Here is a 22410-nt window from a genome sequence, read left to right on the forward strand (position 1 = left end):
ATCAGGACTGTGACACTCTTCCTTACCTTCCAAGGTGGTTCCTGTGCCCAGAAGAGGATCACCCAGACCAGAGGAGTAGCGAGCACTAACAAACAGCTCATATTCAGTGGCCGGCTGCAGGTTCTTCAGCAAAGCCTGGGTAGTATCTCCCTTGACAGATATCTCCTTCCTCTCACCACCATCGGCAGGTTTGAAGGCAATCCGGTACTGAAGGACATTTCCTGGAGCAGCCCTCCATGCCAGTTTCATCGTAGATATAGTTTCATTAAAGACGCGAAGGTCACGAGGGGAGCCACGGACTGAAAGCAAGTGCAGATTGATCAGACACTGATTCATATCCACTGCTTGATGTTGAAAAATCTCACTTCCGAAATGCACATAGTTATCGTGACTCACCTTCCTTGGTGGTGCCATCTACTTGCATCTGGTCCCCTACGCCTGTAGAATACTCAGCAGACACAGACACACGGTAGGTTGTAATGGGGAAGAGCTCCTGGAGAACTATAGTCGTCTCCGTTCCAAGGGTTTGGGCTTCCAGTATTTCCCCAGCACCACTCAGTGGGAGATAGGACAGGCGATACCTGATCACTGGACCTGGAGCAGGTTGCCATGACACCCTGAAACTGTTCGTTGTCTCCTCTGAAACTCGTAGATTTCGTACAGTGCCTTGCTCTGAAAAGGAATGAATATTTTAGAGCTTAAATGTTTTCATTATGATGACTGTTACTGCATTGGGTCACTACCAAGGAGTCTCTTACCTTCCAGAGTTGTCTCTTCACCAGTCAAAGGGAAACTGTCTCCTTTTGAATACTGCGCAAACACGTTAACCTCGTAAGCAGTGAGAGGAGATAGGTGAGGCAGAACAGCTGTGGTGGTATCACCAGGCACTGCCAAGGAAATGTAGTCTCCAGTGATGTCTTCAGCCTTGCGGAAACGCACCAGGTATGACATGACATTGGCCGTAGGAGCTTCCCAGGTGGCACGGAAGCTCCTAGAGGTAATCTCAGAGAATGCCAGGTTTGTGGGTGGAAGCAGACCTGAAAATATAAAAATGACTTGTTATGAATGTCTGTCATTAAAAGGCAGCACAGCCCAGAACATGTAGAGGTTAAAAATGAGTACTACCTTGATCATTTTACACTGTAAAACTGTGAGATTTATGGGGCTACAGTAGCTATATTTTATTCATTTCTCCTCTCGGTCCTTTGCCCCAGCCATAATTATCCCCTACAATTACAGGCAGCAAAACGTTGTTGTAACCTTGTTAAGCCAACAAGGTTAAAAAAAAGTTAAGTTGCCAAGCATGGAAAGCTACACTCACTAAGTGGTATGTGTTTTGGGACTACAGACTTCAGTATCAATAAGCATGTTGTGTTGTGTCATGTCACCACTGGGTGGAACAGTCATAGCTCAGAGCTGGGGTGGCCTTTTAAGTCAGAATTATGGTCGTTGTTCCAGTCACACAAAATGTTCACAAATGGTATGACAGAGCTTATTCAAGAAGCACGTATGTGGTTTTGTGGTATGTTTTCTGGCAGCCTACGGTCGTATGAGTTGATTCAATTTTGCCCACGCCTTGCCTCACAGCAGTGTTACAGCATTTATCTGCTTAATTAGGTTTTTTCTGAACTACATTGGCATTCTGCCATTATCTGTACTTGCCAATTGACAGTCAGATGGTACACCGTCTGATAAAAACAGCATGAAACAACATGAAGGTACTAACATACTTAGCAAATGGCAGTCATCCAAAACTGATGCCAAGAAACGATGTCCATATTATGTAGCTGCTCTACAGGACATAGCTTTTAGGTTTAGATTTCTATCTTTTTACTCACTCCTCTTTTTGATGTTGAGCAGCTCCTGTTCAATCCTCAGACAGATGGACTGAGTCAGCTCCTTGGAGATCCTTTGGAAGGCATCAAAGTCCTCCACCTCAAAGACGTGATTGTCGGCCGGGGGATTAGCAATGGCCTCCAGCTCCGACCTCACTGCATCCTTCACACCAACGGCAAAGATCTCCACATCGATATTCCTCAGGTTGGTTGCTGCATCCTTGAATGAGTCTGATGATTTTCCGTCTGTGATCAGGACCATGACGCGGGGAACATTTTGTCTCGCTCCACGGGCACCAATAAAGATCTTCTCCCTGACATAGGTCATGGCCCTGCCAGTGTTAGTGGAGCCTCCACGGTAGGGGAAGGTGCGCACAGCTTTGACAACAGCACTAATATCATGGTGGGTGTTGAGGGCAAACTCAGTGTGTGGGTCGCGACTGTACTGGACCAAGCTAATCTGGACCTTGCTTGGTCCAATGTCGAAGGAATTGACCAAGATCTCCAAGAACGCACGGACTTTGGCAAAGTTTTGTAATCCAATACTGTACGAGCCGTCAACCAGTAGCACCACATCAGCCTGCACATCCACTCCCAGAGAGCATTCTTGAAAAAGACAAGTCATATGGGTTTATTACAGGGAATGTGCGGTGATGATGAAACAAGTGAGAGACTTTAGATAACTATTTAAAGATGCACAGTAAATCATCTCACCTGTTGACACCTTGACAGGCTGGGTCTTCTCCATTGCCATGATGGGTTCACTGGGAGTCAGACCTTTGAGGGCATACAGGGTGATCTCATACTCAGTCTCAGGAGAAAGGTCACGGACATTAATGGATGTCTGGGTGGGTCCAATGTACAGCTCTTGGCGTTTCATTCCAGCTAACATGGGGATGAGGGTGAGCTTGTAGCCAGTGATATCACCAAGAGAGGAATCCCATGTCACTCTCATTGACTTAGATGCGATTTCTGTGACCTGCAGGTTAGAGGCTGGTTCCACCACTGGGGAAAAAAATGCAAGAAATGTATTATTAAAAAGGATTTCACGATGTATTCACCATCAAAATATTTGCTGGGCCATTAGGTGTCTAAACCCTATAACCTAATAAAATGTAAGACATTTGTTTAAGATCCTCTGACTTACACTCCTCTCCGCTGACCAGAGAGCTGAGCTGTTCATCGACACCAGAGCACACCTCTGTGATGATCTTTTTCTGTACGTCTTGGATCATGTCAAAGTTGGGAACATTGTACACATGTTTGCTGTGAGGCGTGGAGGCCATTTCCCGGAGCTCATCCTCATCTGCTCCTTTGATACCTGAGTGGGAAAATGTGAAGAGCAACAACATTAACTCACATGTTCTTTGGCCAGTGGCCGCATGACAGATGTGGTAGGCTGTTGACGGTTTTAAAGGATTGCGTGTGTTAGAGAACACAATGGTGCTTGACATTTATGCAGTTGAATATGGATATTGCAATCAGTGGAAAATCAAATGGTTTCCAAGGACAGGCAGACTTTCACATGGGAGAGTACTATTCAACAAAACGCTGAATAATAAACCATACCTAGAACAAATATTTCCACTCCAATGTTCCTAAGCCTTTTAGCATGCTCCTCCACTGGGTCCTGGGATTTTCCATCAGTGATGATCATGGCTACCTTTGGAAAAGCTTTCCTGGATCCAGCCGCCTCCGTAAAGATGTTTTGAAGGAGGTGCTCTATGGCATCACCTTAAGACAGAAATGTATACATATATTATTTAAAATTATTTTCTACATTATCGTATTCATATTCTTATACATTCCATTAAAAAACTGTAAAGTCATACTCAGATTTTCAGTTCTTTTCACGTTCTAATTCATTTACCTAAGACAGACACTTGAAATCAACACCTTTCCATCTTTGTAACTTCTTTTGTGATAACCACCTTACCTGTCATAGTATTCCCTCCTTTGTATGGCAGGGAGCTGATGGCTTGGAGCAGGTCTCCTCTCCTGGTATACTGGGTGAGGGGGAATTCTGTGCGGGTGTCTGTACTGTACTGAACCACAGCCACACGGGTCTTGTCCTCGCCAATGTCGAAGGCCCCCGCCAGTGAGCCGATGAAACTGCGAATGTGCTTAAAGTTTTCTCTGCCCACACTCCATGAGCCATCCACCAGGAAAACTAAATCTGCTATAGCACTAACTGAGCACTCTGGGCAAAGACAAAGGAGAAATAAGGGTCTGTCAGTTAAGACAAAAATTAGCATGTTTTGATTGATGCAGATTAGGAAAACTTGAAGCTTTACTACCGGTTAATGATTTGTATAAAAACATAAAATCCAGAAAAGCACATCCTTTATGCCTCAAATTAAAACAATTCTCAAGCCAGAAATGTGCCTAAAGGTATGACTGCAACAGCTTGGTATTGGAATTTTTTTCTACACTGGCCCGTTTCTTCCCTTGTCTGTCTAAATAAAATCAAACCCTTGACACTTAGTTGGATAGCTCGGAGATATGCATTCTGACATCAAAGGATATATCAGCCGGAGCCAAACAGAGGGCTGGTATAGTCATTCCAGCAGACGGAGGCAAAAAAAATGTGGCTTTATAGACTAAACATTTAGAAGAAGTTCCACCAGCAACGTTCATTTTTATACTTTCAAAATCCTACAGGGCTTTAAATCATTGATGAAATTCTCTGGAACATCTAAGAAGGCTCCATTGAAGTAATTGGCAGGGCTTATGTGGACGGACTTTAATCATGATTCCCCTGGGTCTCATTGACTCTAAATTCAGCTCCTCACATCTCCTAAGCCTCGTTCTTTGAAGGACATAATTTTACTCAAAATTCCCTGACCTAATGTTAAAACTGATGGCATCAGAGTTGGGGTTTTGTCGAACAATTTTGGTGGCTGTGAAATAAATTGAGTGCTTAACAATAAATAAGGTTTAAGGTCTTGAATAATCTGGCAGTGTGGGTATAGTTTCCAGAAGAGTCAATGGGTTGGGGGAAAAACTGAGCATGTCCTCAAGAAAAAATACACACAGATTGGTCTCACGACATGAATAGAAGACATGACAGCAGATTAGGAACAGCAATCCTTTCTAGATCTTTAAGCAGTTTAAGGGGAACTGCTTGCTTCCAGGTGATTGTCCCCACCCTGCTCCCCCCCACACCATGACGCATAACAGAACCAATGTCTCCTAGCTCCAAGCCTTCCTGTCCTTTTTTCTTGATGTGCCAACTGTTTTCAATTAAAGTAACCAATGTGTGCCCTCCAAATCACTGTCGGATCCCTGTCTGCTCACTGGCTGCCAACCCCAACAGGAGGTCAAACGTACGCCTGACCAAATTATTCCATGGAAAAAAAATATTACGATAACATTCATAAAGGGAAAAAAAAAAGTTTAACAGAAAGCCATGTGTAAAAAAAAAAGGCTCTTTTCAGATTATGGTTGACACTAAAGTAAACAAACTCACTGAGTGCATCTGTTGGCGGCCTCCTGACTCGTCCGCTGCTGTTGCTGGACTGGACTGAAACACAGGAAACACTCGGTGAGTTAGCACTACACATTAGCACCCCTGTCTCACTGTGGGCTTTTTCACAGTGGAAAAAAAGGCAAGAAAATTCAACACATCATAAAAGCTGGTTGAAAGGATCGGAAACCGCATGCACACAAACACATATCTTTATGCTGCGTTAGCTATGAACAGTGAACTATTCAAGAGTCGGTAAACAGATGTGATTCCTCCTGACTTTCATATGTAATGAAAATGCTACATGGAATAAGTTATTCTCCTACTAAGGGTGAATATATATATATATATATATATATATATATATATATATATATATATATATATATATATATATATATATATATATATATATATATATATATATATATATAGAGGCTTAACTTTTCCTATATAATCTGAATTGACTTACTGTGAATTAAGTACTTACTGGTCAGTTGTCCAAAGATGGGAATGCTCTCTTCTGACCCTTCAAAGGAGTTTATGGACACCGAATAGTCCAAGTCAGGGGTCAGGTCAGTGATCGAGGTTGTAGTGGCATATGCATCAAGGGTAAAGTCTCTGGTCGGTTCATCTAGGAGAGGGAATTTAACAGTAAATCAGCTGTTGTGGTGTAGTGTGGGGATAAACTGTGCATGTGTATACACTGGCAGGTTTAATCACTAAGACAATGAAAGTACTGACTTCATACTGACCTGCATCTGATGTAACTTGTATTCTGAAGCCCTCTATCCTTGACGAGGGTCTTGACCATGACATTTCCACTGTGTTTTCATTTAGAATTTTAAATTTCAAGTCTGAGGGGGGTTCCACTGCAAATAAAAGGTGAAACGCTGTTAAATGTCAACAAATATAAAGCACTTGTATGAATATGGTTGTATTTATGATCAGATCAAAGTATCGCATTTTCAATCAAGCATTCACATTGATCCCAACTACAAACACTTCATGACTGAAGTGGACTTGTTCGTTGTTGGGGACAGACACATAACACTGATGTCCATTTGTGAGGGTGACACGTAACAACATTGAAAAAGTGTGAGAAGCCATTTTGGAGTAAAATGGCATTTGTTTGAGTTGCTCGACCAAGATGGCCGGCAACTCAAGCACTGGCATACACAACAACACAATGTGCACAACATGACTCTACCAAAGTGCAAACATTGAGTGAACCATCCAACACATGCTGAGTGCAGTCATCACAACGCATGCCCCGACCACACACTAAACTGCTTTTATGATGGAGTTGATCTCAGCATGACAAAAATACAACAGTGACTTCATTCACAAGGTACCGATTATACAATGGAATCAAGGTTGCCATGAAGTTGTTGAAGTAACACTTGACAAAATTGAACACCATATGTTATATATACATTGTATATAAACATATTCCAAAGACGAAAAGTGGTCTGTTGTTTATTTGGTTAAAACTCTTAACACAAGTGAGTGGCACACATCCATTGCAAACCTTTTAAAAAGAATACACAATTTGTCACAGGAGACCCTTGTGTACTTTTTCAGTGGCAGCATAATGCATAAGAAGGCATGAGAGAACCGAATCGGTGTAGACCTCAAGTGTGCTGTTAAAGAGAAAGTACATCAAAAAATAAATACAGGAAAAACATATACAGTGTGACAAGACCACGCGCCTTTAGACTTGACTTGATCACAGCGTCATGCATCATGTACATGAGAAAGTTGTTTGTTTCAACAACTTTGATCGACTGGATGGTAATTTCCATGTACAGTTGGGACCACACAGACAGAGATGACAAACATATTTTAAAATGATATTCTTTCTTACAAGCGTCTATGCTATCAGTCACAGAAACGTGTTAATCAATCAATCAGAAGTATGTTAACATTCGGTGTCATTTACATGCAATTCAAGCTCTAACAAAAAAGGTGAAGAGTTGTGTCAAACTCCCATTTTAGCAACCAGGTTACCAACTTCTTTTTGATAAGTGTCATACAGTTTAGTGTCCTACAGTTAGTTTTATATTTGTGTCATTATTTCTTCATCCATTAAATGCTGTAACTGACTAAACTGAATTACTGTTATGTTTCATGCGACTTGGCTCAAAAGGTTATGTTGTTATATAGCAAATGAGTGATCGATGAGAAAAACACAATAAACAACTGAAAGACGGAAGAGAATACAGGATGACTGAAATACATTTTGTGTGGAAATTCTTGATGTTAATGAGGTTAGCATGACGTACTTTGCACTGGCTTGAAGGCCCAAACTATCCACAGTGGTACCATGCATACCATGATGGGGATGATGAAAGATAAATGAGCATGCATCAGACAGTAAGGTATCTGCAAAAAGCATTGCCATGTGGGTGCATGCTAGCTGCTGAGTAAGAATGACAGTGCCATGAGAGGCAAGAATATCATTGTAAAATACACTTCGAGGAGGAAGCCATAGCTCGGGACATACTGAATGCACAGGCAGATGACAAACAGGAGCCCACCAAATAGTTAAAAACTGGGATTGGAGGATCACCAACCTGGCATATCAACTCAAGGAGCCTGATGGACTGCATTCCCCCTGATTTCTCCGCGAGTACTCATCTCCAACATCAAATGGTAAGGGGTATGAAAATGTGTGTGGACGTGTGTGTGAGTGTGTGTGTGTGTGGGTGCGTAGTGGTTGGATGGCGAGTAGCGAAGTGTAGGTGGTGGATTGGAAAATTCAGATAAAAAAAGTTTTAGGCGAGTCTTCACTTGCATGAGCAACGCAGCTGCGACTCCAATGTTTATTCAAGATGGTATGAGCTTGGAATCACGGGGCCTTAAGATCAATACGATTCGACTTGATGCAGTGTGCTATAATGCAATTATATTATGACTATCAATGCATTTTGATGCATCAAATGTTTTCTTTTTTTCCTTCTATACGCATTTCTTATCTTATATTACAGTGTGACTTTCAAAACACAACATATTTGTGATGATCTATAACTAAATAAACTTACGTGTGGATTTAACATTGCTCAGGTCGAAGATAATGAATTTCAAGCATTTCTAAGTGGTGAGAACCTATGTATGTGATCATTGGACTGGACACAGTGATTGATGGGACTGACTTTTTAAGAAACTTTTTAAGGCTTGTGCCAAGACTAACAAAATGGCCTAAACGTGATGCACATTTTTTTTTTTTAACATCTGTTACATTTCCCCAACCAACTGGTTCAGCGAAACAGAACATACAGCTCGGACTTAGATGATTGTTACAGGCAATCATATCATCGAGAACTGGGTGTTAAATTTCCTATTATTGACATTTTTCTTCATTGAACTAATCTTTCAAGATTGCAAATCATCTAAGAATTGTTTTGTTTTTTTTGCCCTTCCCTTACTATGAGCACGTCACTACAATGTGTTCCTATTTCTTTGACCATGTGTCCTCCTAGTTTTAAAATACACTTGAGGAACAAATGTGGTTTTGTCCAAATAACAAACTCTGGTATGTTATTTGGACCTCGTGGTTGCTCTTGTTATATGGATGTCTCTCCCATCAGGTCCTAATAAAGGACACCTCTGGCTCCCAGGGGTAAAGTCTGGCTACTGTTCTGTTAGTAACCTCAGCCTCCAGCCAGCCAGCTATCCTGGCCTGAGCTACTGCCAAGAGGAGAGACCAAGAAGAGGAGGAAAGAACACCGACTCTCCCAAAGAGGCAGGACAGATGCCAAAGCAATTCCACAACATGTGCTGACATTAAACATTACTGCATATTAACTTTCCATATGTATTGCAACTCAGCGTTTTGCGAACGCCCGCAAAGAAGCCCCGAGAAAGGTTCTTTGTCTTTGCGCTGTCTGAGGATTAATTTGCTATTCTCGTATTTCATCTTTCCATTCCGTTGGTGGAGATATGTGAGGGTAGACGTTGGACTCCTCTCCCCCCGCCAGAGAGCTTTCGAAGGGAAAAAAAATCAGAATGTTTCCATACCATATTTCCATATTTGCCATTCAATTGGACAGAAGCGATGCATATGAAATTACTTTGAGTTATTTTCGGTCAAAACTACTGACAGATTTTAAACAGTCTATGACATGTTCACACTTATGACATGTACAGAAAAAAAAGTATTTAACAGCTACTAAAACAGTAATATAAATGCACAAAATCAAAGTTGGGAAGTTATTTAAATAGCTTCAGTAACTTAAAGTAGTTTTAAGCACTTCTATTTTCCTTATTATTCCCACTTACTTAGCTTCCTTCCAAAAAAATGACAATACTGCTTCTAAAATGCAACACTGTGAAAAAAAAACAATTATTCTGAACAATTAAATTCACTTTTTTCACTTACAGTCAATCCATCAAATTACTTTTTACACATTCACCCAAGATGAATGCCGTTTACACTTTGGTGTATTTTAATTTCACTCAACTTCCACTATTGTTCAATTTTGTTGTTTCACAAGAAATTTAATGACTCACTTGCTGCTGCAGACACTCTTAAAAACTATTTCAGAGAGGTTTACACAGGTTTACAAGCTCTTACTACAACCTTGGCATGATCATAACAACTAAAATATATGTGATCTTGCATTTCAATGCCTAATTACCAAGGATTTGGCAATCATCCAGATTTTGCTTTGGAAAAAGTGCAGAGGCTCGCTGCCATAAAATCAAAACATCAACAGCCCTGCTTAAACATTTATGGGGGAGCATTTAGCCATGAAGTTCTACTTTGTGCCCTGTGCTTTAATGCATTAAATTAGAAATTGGAAATGAAATAAACTTTACTGTGCTTGGTTTATTGTATTTGCCAAATCCAAATGAGAAAATCGCTCCTGATGTACTGGTTTACACTATCTGAATTACAGCCTAAACGCAAGTAAATGGGATCTGAATTTTGACTTTACGTCAAAGCTTGTACTGGGTGCTGACAGATAAATCTGCAAAAATATGCTACAAACGAAGGATGAAAGCATGAAGATCATCAAGGAATCAGTCAGTAGTCCAAAAGTGATATCGTCAAATAGCATACACATGAAAAAGAATAACTTTATTTATTTAATCAGTACAAAGAGTTCATCGTCGATGTGACGAGTCTCATTAAAGTAGACATTAACATGTACATCATGTAACATAAATAACCAGTGGAGATGAATAAGTGAAGGAAGAGAAATAGGAGATAAAGAGGCAGAGTGGGATAGTGTATGTACGTGGAATGAGGCCAGATGGTTTCATTTACCTTGAGCATCTATGGAGGACAGCAGGGCTGCGAAAAAGGCAGCTGCGGCCAGAGACAGCCCTATCTTCATGTTTGGCCCTTAAGGGTCAGCAGCACATCAACCAATCTGAGGACAAAGGCAGAAGATGTGTTGAAGCTGCAGATCTATCGAACGGAGCTCACTTCATCAGTGTGGCGTGACTGAATGTATCTTTTAATTTACTGCTGCAAACAGACTATCTGTTTTAGACCGAAGGATTAAAGGTTTTGGCTGTAACTAATAGCACATGATATCCAAAACACTCAGAGGATCCTAATGCTCTCCTTTTAAATATGGAATTAATATTGATAGCTCTTATTATGTAATCATCGCTTTCCATTGTGACAAAACCTGCAAGATCCATCTGGACTCTCTTACATAACAAGTGCCACACCTTGCTGCCTCCCGCTGACGCCCTCACCCTGAGGTGGGTACTTAGCACTCAGTTGGTATTCAGTAATGAGGGATTGAGAAAAAAAACATTTTACCACACACTCATCTGTTTGATCTTCATAAGCACTTGCCTGGAAATACAGAGCCCTCGAGCAATGTTGATCATTCCGGTGGCTGGCTATGCAGCTCACTACATGCAGTACAGTCTTACCTGTGGTTCTGACTGTAGCCCTACAGGGATGGGGTCTGGGTGACCATGTAAGGTCCCAAAAACCTCATTTTTCTTTTTAAATAAAGTTTTGTTTTGTTTTGTTTCTTAAATTTTGATACATGGTATTTTTCATACATTTCAATGTAATCACATATTTTTGCATCCCAAATCTTAAGATCATCTCTCTACCCCTTCTTCTATTCTAAGTAGATCTTTTTTTTTTTTTTTTGATTTGATAACTGTTTTACACGAACTCAACACATAAAACAACAAGATAGATCTAGATTATCATAATGCAACCATTGGTTTATCTAAATTAAAATAATGTCATGCAATGCAGTCCCCTTTGTCCTGAAGCATGAGTGGACCTTATCCACACAGTAATAGTCTGAAGTCAGCTTCTTTAAACGTTTACCACAGGCTGTGCGCCCCGCCTGGTGCATAACTCCGAGCACTGCAGCTGCTGCGGCCGAAATGACTGTTTTACTCTACACAACTGGGGATAAACCAAGTGAGTGAATTACGCATAAGGCGCAATATATGTGCTGAAACACTTAAATCTTATAATGACTCCGCTTTATTTCCAGATTTCAAACCAGTGACTTGTCATTTCACATTCATTCAATTCATTCCAAAATTGTGGTTCTTAGTCTTAATTTCGTTTTTTTTAGTAAATTGTAAATAGTGTATAAAAGTAAATTGTCAATAGTGTTCAGTAAAAAAAAAAAAAAAGAAATGATCTAATTTAAGTTAAATCACTGTAAAACAGAACAAAACTACGACAAAGACTCTCTCAATTTGTAAAATATGTTATTACTATTAACTGCAATAAAAAGGCTGCAATGACTTTTTCACAATGATTTAAAAAAAAATAAAAATAAATAAAAAAAAGTCTTCTACTCACCTATTCGACCCCTAATGAAAAAAATTCAGCGACCAAATGTGCGAGCAGCCTGCGTCAAGCCTCCCCCTCTGGAAAGTAAGAGAAAGATCTCAGGAGCTGCGTCTGGACTCCTCTCTCCCCTCTCTGGCTACTGGAAGCTCCGCCAGCAGATGTCCAAGAAGGAAAAGCCTCTTTCCAAGTGGGAAGACTCTTTCCACCATCGGCTACTTAATAGGGGGGCAGTTCCCAAATTCTCAGTTTACCATCATATGGGCTTCTTACGAAAGCCCTGCCTGTCAGTTGATTCATGTCCCCCGCTAAGAGCGAATCACTGTTTGGAAATTAAATTTTTTTTCCCCTGCATTCCTTAGGTCTGATGATTTAATGAGTTTCCAGTGACAGTGTTGACTGCACAGCAGGGTCACACTTGCCCAGACAACACACAGAGGGGAAGTGGATTATATACGCAACTTATTTACTCAGATGTAAAACAAAATAGATATTTAACTTAAACAAAAATCCTCTTGACTCTTGGTATCATGACGAGGTTGTTTCTCACAAAGCATTCAAGATGTTTAGAGAAACAAATAAAAGTATAGTGTTGTCTTTTCAAACGGGTATTTGTAAAGTGGGAATCAATGAAAAACCAAGATGTGCTGAGAGGAAAAGGATTCCAGAAACGGTTCTCTGCCTCTCAGTGGGAGAGCTTGTCTTGTTGGTTTTTAGAGCCCTCTAGTGGTCAAACCAGACACCTACACACACCGGTTATAAACGGACTGCAGTCTCCTTCTCAACTCAAACTCTTGACAAAAGTAAAATACTAAAGTCTTGATTTGTTTCCGAAAACACAACAGCTTAATATGAAGAAACAAAAATAACATGAGAGAATCTTGTTTCAAAAGCTGACACAATTCAATGAGACTGATAAATCTTTCTTTTTATTTTCTGATCATGATTTGTACAATCAATAAATATTTATTTCAAACATTAAAAATACTGATATTATTGATAGGACAAATTTCCCAGTTTAATAATCTGCACAACAGAGTTGTTGATTTACACACAACACGTCCATGATTGTTTCATCAGATGGTAAAGCCCAATTGGCCAATCCCATTTCATTGTGGCTTCTTGGGCATTGCAGCCGTAAACAGCACATACACAACATATCCACTCCCTGTGAAGAGATGAGACAAGAATTACAGATGTTGATGGGGATACAACACAAGCTAATTATCCAGACTTCATAACAATCCTTGATGATGCATCGTCAAATTTCAGTCATTTTACTTTCAAAGTCATTTACAGTAATAACAATGGCGGCGAGCCACAGGTATGAGATGTGTTTTTATCGAGAAGACAGACTGAGACATCTGGCGTGACCCTGAATCATCAAAAATCTCATACAATTGCTGACATACCAAACACAGTGAGAGTCATTGTGGCTCTGTACAGCAGAGCGTCCTTTAAACCACCCTTCAGATGGATAGGCATACCATTGTCCTCCTGTTCAAAGAGCAAAGAATGAAGGCATAAAGTAATTTTCAAAGAGACATTCCTACTTTAAAGGGACTGTTCAAAACAGCTACCAATACCAATAGTGCTATTTATGCATCTAGATTGTTGTGGTGTGAGTTGCAAAGTTTTTGAGATACTGGCCATAGAGGTGTCAGTCTTCTCCCCAGCCAATGAAACCTGATGGCCGACAGCAAAGTGGTAAAAAAACACAACTGATAAACTCAACATCAATGATTCTTTCCATCTCTAACTGAGTCTGTTACTCAAGATAAAGATAGTCTTAAAGTGCGACCTAACAGAAAGGAGAGTAATGGTGGACCGCTCCTCAAGCCTTCTTGTTAGGTCGCACTCGGGGATCGACACTTTTTGTCTGCCATGACGGTGGCACACCGAAGATACAGCTGCAAACGTGAGTTGTTCTTTTTAGTAAACTCTGTGTACACAAACAATGTTCGCAATGCTCATGTTAATGTGTAGAGACTGGTGACCTGGTAATACTACGAGCAGAGTTTCGTGTTGTGTCAAGCCTTCTTAGTGTTTTAAAAATAGCGATTTTGATGCTAGCGTACGAGTAACCCAGCACTCCACTGAAAATTAACTTGCCCGAAAACAAAACTACATTAAATCTTAAACGTGCCTCTTTCGTTGTAATCATGCTTTTATACCACAGAGACAAGAGACAAGAGAAATTTCTGTCAAGTTTTTCAGATGCATGTTTTCGGTGCTTTGAGCCGCACAAGCAGTGTCATCAAGTTCCATTATATGCAAGCGAGGGCAGACATCTCTACAGCTGTTATCTCTAAAACACTGCAACTGACACCAAAACTATCTAGTTGGTTTAATAGCATTACAGGTAAGAGGAAAAATATGCATTTTGATTATGGGGTGAACTGTCCCTTTAAAGGTATGTGAAGGACCATTATCATGATGTGCTTCTGTTTCCATGGTATTCATATTTTCATAGAGCTCATCTCTGGTTAACCGTAGCAATAAAGTGGTGGCGTATAGTACGATATGCAATAAAGCAGTGCTTGCTCTGAGATTTAGGAGCGAGGGTAGGTCATTTGTCAGTTATGGCTACAGTAATTTCTAGCGCTATGCAAAGATCAGCAAAGCCTGCCACATTGGAATGTTGATTTAGCAATGTTTTTTTTTTTAATTAGCAGCTTGCAAGCATAATTAGTGTAACTCCAACCCCAGCTTCACAGTCAGAAGGTCATTTAAACAATGTAGGGGAAAAATCCACTGATACTTATCTGTCAGGCTACAAGGAGGATAAAATTAGATTCTGTCTCCAGAACCTGGGAATAAAATAGAGACTTTAACATTATCATTATCAATATCATTGTCTCAGCCTTTGTCTCAAATTTAAACACAGACAAGGGAAGTCTTAAAATTAGAAGTCAAATGGGCACATAATAACTTTTATGGGTATAACAAAAGGTACCTAAGTTACATAACAATTGTGGCCTCAACAATGCTTCAAAAATCAGCTGTTTACAGTTTTTGAGTGAAGACACAAGTTTAATTTCACATCTGTGACATAAATTTGCTGAGATAATTACTTTGTCTCAAAAAGACTGTTCTGCATAAAATTACACTACTCTTATAGATACAAAATGGGATAATGACGGGATTGAGCACTTATAGATGTCATCCCTGCCCTAAAACAGTTTAACCCTACCTGAAACAGTTTTTGTTTTTCCTTCACAGTGTTATTAATTTGTCTGCGGGCACTGCTCGAGATGGTCCGCCTGGAAAGCTGTCGGAGTCCCTGGAGGAAAACAAACAAACAAACAAACAAACAAACTCTAATGAAGATTTGAAACTGAGTTTACTTTTAAAATTTGAGCATGACAAACTCTGAACAACAATACCATATAATCGTCTAATTAACCCTAAAACAGCATGAGAAAGTAAAATGATACATACTATACCAAATTTCATTAGCTTAAAGTCAGTTCAACAAGCTGACTTCAACTAGTGATGAGGGAAATAATAACTTATGTAGCATCGAACAACTTTAAAGCTAGTGTGCTATAAATATTTCTTTCTTTAAAACCATTTAATTGTGGTGGAAAAATTGTGACATCTGTTGGCCAAACCCCTGTATTGCACCTTGATGAAATGCAAAACACAAGTTAAAACAGAGGTCAAAGACACTGCTGTCATCTGTGATCACTTGGTCCAATAAAGGTCACACTACACACACAGTCTGTGCATACGTGTTCAAAACTGTTTGATGATTTGATAATTTGCCTGTTTTGGCTTAAAAAATAAAAAATAAATAAATAAAAAAGTAAATGGCTGGCAATCTCAATGAAGATTGCTGGTACACCTCAGTCTATTCAGTCCTATAAACGTATTCAGAACTGACCTTACCTCAAACTTTCATTTTTCTCACAAGATCTGGCATCTGGCTCTGTCTTCTCCTCACATGCATAACTTCACGGAGAGCCTGACAAACAAGTCCCTGATACGTGGTGTTACGTGACAAAACGATGCCTTCTTAGTAGCGTATCATATGTTGAGCTGAAGCAAGTCAACCTTGTTTTTAAAGATACCTTTTCCTCATAAGCGTTAACTAACTTAAACATGACTTAACCTACTTTAATGTTCGACTTAATGCTGAACATGTCAGGTGCATGGCGTCCTGTCAAACTGGGAAACTCTTTAGAAGTTGCAAACACGCAAAAACAATACCGTATGACGATATGAACATGTGTATTTCTTAAATTAAGTAACTTAATTTCGCATTACCCTTACCTGCTAAGCCAGTTGGGTAACATAAGCTAAGTTTAAAAAGTTGAGCTCGGTACCGCTACTCTTGAAAGGAATTATCTAGCAAAGCTAAGTATTAACATAATTCTGATATTTGTATGACAAAACTAGAAGGTTTCACGGTAAAATACAATATATAAAAAGATTTCTTACCATAAGCTGTCTGTACATTTTGGCAAACTTCTGTGTTCTGTTTAGCTAAGAGGTAAAGGCACAGCACAAGGACGGACACTGACAGCTAGACTTCCCACAATCCCCTCGTGCGTTTGTCACATCCGGTCGCGTGGGATTGTTATTATTAGTACGTTACTTCATAACAACGATAGGACACTAGTGCATTTTACCAAGTTGTTTAATTGGACCCTACAAACCTTATAAAAAACTTCCAATTCAAACGATTTAAAATTTAAAACATATAATAAATCAACAATTTCAGACCAGAAGATGAAGCGAAACCAAGGGGGGAATCCAACATAACAAATGTGACACTTTTAAAGTGCATATCATTTGGTTAACATTGAAGAACACAGGATAACTTAAACAGGCCAAACTGTAACAGAATTGTTGTGCTCTAATCAGCCTTTGAATTAACAATACTGGGTATAGTGGTGTAGGATATTTTTTCCATAATTTATGAGCATATAGTATAGTATGCCTTGTGACTGGTCTCTTTATACAACCAGTCACAGTGGAAGATAGATAACCACACTGTTGGTATTACTTGTCAGGAGTTTTCGACGACTCTCCCAAAATACCTCACTTTAAACATCAATGCTTACCAAAATTTTTGACAAACGAGCAATGATTATTCCATCCTATAGTCAAGGCTGTTGAAAAAACCAGAGGTATGTCAATTAACTATAATGGTACATTCATCAGCAGGACATATTACAGTACATACTTTGGACAAAAACTTGCATCAAACATACATACTTCCTTCAATAGTTAAGCCATTCGCAAAGCATCGCTAAAATAAAAACACAGATACTTTGATAATGTGTAGATAAATAGAAGATAAAAACTTTCTCTTGAGGACAGGAAATGACATTCTCAGCAGCTGACTCGAAGCTATATGCACAGAGACACAGACTCTAGCATCCGTCTTTTGCCTACACATAAATACAGCTTTGATGATACGTTTCAGACAAACAACAACAGACAAGTAGACCAGTGTAATCACGCTAAAATCGACAAGCAGTCCAGAACGGACCCTTTAGGGTCACCCATGCATGCAGAGGCAGGAAAACACGATACAGGAAATGTTTAGTTTGGAATATCTGCACTGTTGTTGCGGGTGTCATATTTGTGATGGATGATGAGCAGGACCACTCCCAGGAAGAAGCAGATGGAGCCCACAGTGATGTAGGCAATGCCGAGGAAGGGGTTCTTCCCTCCCATCCAGGAGATGGTGCTCAGGATCATCCGCTTGCGACCATCAAAGCTGAGCACAGGGTAATCTGATTACACATGGTTAAAGAAACATGATTGGATAATTGTTTTACATATCTATTCCTAACATACCCCGAACTGCACTGAGAAAATGAACAGTATAGAGAGAAGTATCAAGTCTTAATTCATTAAAAGTCAGTGAGCGATATATTCAGTTATTGTCCAATCATTGTTTAGCACAAGGGTGTTTTTTTGTTTCGTTTCTTACGGTCAAAATGTTACATGACTAAATGTCACTATTTTAGTACAACAGTGGGTGCGTTCATAAATGGTTACTCTGGCAAAAAGTTGACTATTCTTGAACTCAGGGCGCTGTTTGAATATACCAAATACAGCAGCAGAGCATCTGGAGCACAGTGTTCGTGAACTGATGAGTGAATTAACTGAAACAACTACAAACACACACTTGGATGCTTGCCTTTGCTGATAAATTTAAGAGGTATGGTCATTGTTAGCGCTATTTAGCTAACGTTACATTAGACAAGTGGACACATTTAGCCAATTTCTTTGAGCTGAGCTGTATTAATGTTATAGATAAAATAGCAAAACTTCTAGGTTAATAAAATTACCTGCTTTGAGATTTAGAGGCAAGTAGTTGTTTAGGTGTTTTGTTGTTCACTACATAATAGTAATACCCTATGAAGCTTCATTTAAGCGAGAAAAAACATCTTCGCGCCATCTCTACAGCCTAAGTTTTGCTCTAGTTTTTGACTGTGCTGTCATGTTTCTTGCTTGATTCAAAGGATACTGTAAGTTATGTTTAAGACGTATCTGCCACTGGGAAGAGTGGGGGTCGTGTTGGGTTTCTTCTGGATGATGCGATAGAGCTTGCGAAAGGTGGGCAACGCAGCCGTGCGCATCCACACTATGAAGTCCTCGTTGATAAAGCCGTTGTTCTCTGGATCTGATGGGTCCAACTCGTACACTGGCCTCCTCCAGTTCACCGGCTTATTTGTGCCTGAAAATGAACATGACAAAACTAAGCTCATCGCCGCCATTTAAGTGTTTCTGAGTTTAACAGATCCTGTGCACAGTTCACTCAAATCACCTTGGAAAGCTACAGTGAGGTTGCTGTTTCCACCAGGATTCCTGAATTTCACATGCTTGTCTGTCCACCAAGCAATGCCCTTCTTTACCAGGGGGATTGAATTACTGGTGCCATTGGCATCAATGTGATACAGCTCCAGAGTGTCTGCAACAAAGAGGCATTACATTCAATATTGATGCATTAAGTATGTGCAGCAAACAAGTTTTATTAGTAGGAGTTACAATGGTCGGATGAGACTTGAGCCATTATGGAGCACTAATCCTTAGATTGCTGTGGGGAAAACTGCAAAGCCGTATACCATGTCTCACTTACCATTAAAAAGGCTGTTAGCTATGGCCCCACATGGAGCGATGGGCAGCCCCTCACTTGTACGGTACGGTTCACATTCCTTGCTGGGGCTCTGCAAAAAGCAGCCATCGTTAAACCAATGCAAACGGCATTCATTGAAATCTCTTCACATTATAAAAAAGTGTATCAATTTCCAAGATTGTACCGTCAAAGCAGATCGGTCGCCATTCAGTTGGCTGTCATCCCTGGACTTGACATAGCGTCTGTGGTTCTGATAGAAGTTGGATAAGCCGTAGTACATGAAGACATTGCTCTGCAGGGGGAGGGAAGATCGTGTTTCAGACAATGTGTATCAGTAAAGGTTTAGATGTACTTCCGTTTTCCATGCACAAAGCTGAATTTGTTAAGCAAATTTTAAGCAAAGGTTCACGTGTTCCCAATGTAGGTTCCTTCATGTTCTCTGGTTTGTCTTATCCAGACATTGTTTTGATGCAGTACAACTGGCTGAGAGCTTTTTATAAGTAATCAATGATAGCCTCCAGAAGGTTGCTGGGCTGCACAGAATGATCGATGATAATGGTGGCTCCAAACAAGCCTTGAGTGTGCCTGTCTTTGGACTCGAAATAGATCTTAATGGACATTTAGTGCCAGAAGAACAGGACTTTTTTTTTTCTTTTATTGCACTTGCAGTGGTATCAATTTTGAAGCTGAAGGCATGAATTATTCATAGGATCAGCATACTGTAAACGGGTGCACACCTCAAATGGCTGTTCCAATGTAAAGTCCATAGAGCAGAGACATGGCGTTGTGCTGTTCCAGCTGAAGTTCTTGGCACAGCTGTGGCATGGGCTAGACTCGCTGATACCAGTGTAATCAATCTGAAAATGAAGAGGTGATTAATTGAAAAACAGAACACAACAACAACTGAACATGATCCACATACACTTAGGCCCTTCACTTTCTTTATATGAATTTTGGCCTCTAGTACACTCAACAGTAACAGACACCCACATCAACTTCCTGATTGGGTCTTGTGTAGTGTATGTAGCACCAGTGGCGGATGTGTTGTGAAACTGGGGTATCTGAGTTGAAGCACTGACATTTAGAAAAACACAAACTGGCACTGATAACACATTTATTAAGGTTATACTATTCTTTTGTTGTTGTTTTTAAAGAGATGTGGATTCAACTTAAATGGCCATTATGGTGGCTAGTTTCACCATTATTTTGTCTCTCCTCATTTGTTAGACAGATATTTTTTTTCCCAGCCTCAAAAATTGGGTGTCATATTAGAGGTGCTTCTAACATTATAATATCAATTTCTGGACAAAACACTGGAAACGCTTCTTATTATTCCAACAAATAAAAAAGCGGCCACAAACTACAGCCTTAAAATTACCATAAAGCTCGATTGACACCATTTTCATACACTTTCAATAACACGTGAAGATTGTAGACTTGAATTGTAGTGTTTCTATTGACCCATACATTAGTTTAGCAAGCTAGCTAGTCGCAAGCTACCTGTAGGTAATGAGCTGTCATCTAAATATTTAGGGTCATTTCAATATGGCAAACCCTTTACAGCACTCAGAAATATGGCTAGAGAATTAGTTAGGTGTCACTTGTAACTTGTGTTCCTGGTTGTTGTAACACAACAATCTTACACTTTATTTACATGGCCTTCACAGTACCCTGAAACTGAACTGTGTAGAAAAACCTAGACGAAGCTAGTCGGCGGTGGCCGCGAAGTTAACAAGAGAGGCGGACTGCTGTTGTCACTGTACCTCGAACTCTTTAATGTTGTTCGATGAGACGAACAGGCCGATGCCGATGGGGATGAAGATGAGACCGATTACGAAGAAAGCGGGCAGCACGGTTCCCGCTGTCAGGATGGGCTGCCAGGCCGGCAGTCTCTGCTGCTTGAACGCCGTGTTGTCCGGCTTCTTACTTTTCACGGCCCCTGCGCCTCCGTGGCTCGAGGCGCCCGAGTGGTGTCCGTCCTCTTCCTTAGCGTTGTAGCTTGACGCCATCATGGCTGCAATCCGCTCCGAGCAAAGATAATCTTACTATAGTTGGCAGCCGACAGTTTACAGTTATTTCCCCCACGTCGAACAAGATGTAAAACCTCAAAGGAAAGTGCAAAACTGTCGAAAGAGTGACATTCACCCTCTATCTAATCCAAATACCTTCTCATTCTGTTATTGATCTACCTGTCTCGTTAATCTCATCTGAGAGGAAGAAGCCGGAAGCTGCTGGGCCAATCGGATGATGCAACGTAGCTGTTACATCATCGTAGAGAAGGAAGACGCCCCTTTGTCACATTGTCACAACATCTGATGCGCCATGGATAGTAAATTAAGCGTTAATTACATTTTTACAATTGAATTAAAAGCATAGAGGCAACAATTCAACAAAAAATGAATATAAGCAATTAAGTGGCCTATTAGGAAAGCTATCACCCATGGATTAAAATCGTAATACCTCTGGCATTCAAAATGTAGGCTACTTGTAAGCACAAAGCTAACCTATTTTTAATCTAAGTGGTTTGATTCCCCCTCTTTGAGATTTCCAGCTAAGTATTTTTTGTTTTATTTTGCTTAATAAATTCAGAAAATTGAAATTTCCATTATTCAAAATATGAACAGTCGTAGTTTATTAAGACAAGTTGGACTGATCAGACCTTTATAATATAATTCTTTTACTGTAAATAAAGAGACTGGAAACAACGAATACAGAAAAAGAAATCTAATTGTTTAATGTTGAATAACTTCTGGAAAATTTAGACAGGGGTCTAAGTGTAAATGGAAATATGTTACTTTTTGTAAATTCATTGGTTTTAAAACACAATTACAGTTGAGTATCCTAAATTTAATATGATGATACAAATGTTTTATTTTTGTTGTCAGCTTGCTTTAATGATGATTCATGATTTAGTTAGAGCTACAAAAAGCTGAGGTAAATACACATTATAACCTGCTATATAAATACATTTGATTTAACTTTGCAAATTATGTAGAAAGTTGTTAAGGCCCATGAACTTGGAAGTGTACATTGAATTTCTGCTTCAATATATTTTGAATAAAAAAAATAATGATACTGGTGCTCACATTAAAAAAAGTCACTTGTTGAATGGCTGCGTTGCCCAGAGTAGGCCTAGAAGATTACTGTATCTTACTGTACTGCCTATGTAATGTAGTAAAAGCAAGACTTACAACAAGTGCATGGATGAAACACTCAGATGCAATAG

The 22410-nt window shown here is 39.8% G+C and overlaps 3 protein-coding genes across 6 annotated transcripts in view; all 3 read right to left on the reverse strand.

Moving 5' to 3' along the window:
- The window catches only part of col12a1a (collagen, type XII, alpha 1a), a 56643-nt gene extending 44374 nt beyond the window's left edge, over positions 1–12269 (reverse strand). For 3 of the 4 annotated variants that reach the window (XM_037071866.1, XM_037071865.1, XM_037071867.1), the window contains exons 1-13: positions 12101–12269; positions 10574–10679; positions 6057–6173; positions 5792–5935; positions 5305–5358; positions 3772–4035; positions 3405–3569; positions 2983–3156; positions 2550–2840; positions 1839–2441; positions 759–1037; positions 397–672; positions 27–299 (exon numbers count right to left, since the gene is read on the reverse strand). In XM_037071866.1, coding sequence (XP_036927761.1) covers positions 27–299; positions 397–672; positions 759–1037; positions 1839–2441; positions 2550–2840; positions 2983–3156; positions 3405–3569; positions 3772–4035; positions 5305–5358; positions 5792–5935; positions 6057–6173; positions 10574–10643 — 2710 coding nt within the window. In that variant the 5' untranslated portion in view covers positions 10644–10679; positions 12101–12269. The remainder of the gene's footprint in view (positions 1–26; positions 300–396; positions 673–758; positions 1038–1838; positions 2442–2549; positions 2841–2982; positions 3157–3404; positions 3570–3771; positions 4036–5304; positions 5359–5791; positions 5936–6056; positions 6174–10573; positions 10680–12100) is intronic. The other variant, XM_037071868.1, reaches the window with a different exon arrangement.
- A 721-nt stretch (positions 12270–12990) lies between these two features.
- On the reverse strand, positions 12991–16670 carry LOC119005128 (cytochrome c oxidase subunit 7A2, mitochondrial). The gene is made up of 4 exons (XM_037072638.1): positions 16532–16670; positions 15282–15371; positions 13501–13585; positions 12991–13256 (listed from the first exon to the last, which is right to left on the reverse strand). The coding sequence occupies exons 1-4, from the start codon at positions 16547–16549 to the stop codon at positions 13198–13200; spliced, it is 252 nt and encodes an 83-aa protein (XP_036928533.1). The 5' UTR covers positions 16550–16670; the 3' UTR covers positions 12991–13197.
- Positions 16671–16712: 42 nt separating this feature from the next.
- tmem30aa (transmembrane protein 30Aa) lies at positions 16713–21433 on the reverse strand. Its single transcript, XM_037072633.1, has 7 exons — positions 20948–21433; positions 19922–20041; positions 19369–19476; positions 19188–19275; positions 18876–19019; positions 18576–18785; positions 16713–17835 (listed from the first exon to the last, which is right to left on the reverse strand). The coding sequence occupies exons 1-7, from the start codon at positions 21194–21196 to the stop codon at positions 17642–17644; spliced, it is 1113 nt and encodes a 370-aa protein (XP_036928528.1). The 5' UTR covers positions 21197–21433; the 3' UTR covers positions 16713–17641.
- Positions 21434–22410: the final 977 nt, after the last annotated feature.

The sequence above is a fragment of the Acanthopagrus latus genome, chromosome 16 (genome assembly GCF_904848185.1).
Source record: "Acanthopagrus latus isolate v.2019 chromosome 16, fAcaLat1.1, whole genome shotgun sequence".
In the NCBI taxonomy this organism is placed as follows: domain Eukaryota; kingdom Metazoa; phylum Chordata; class Actinopteri; order Spariformes; family Sparidae; genus Acanthopagrus; species Acanthopagrus latus.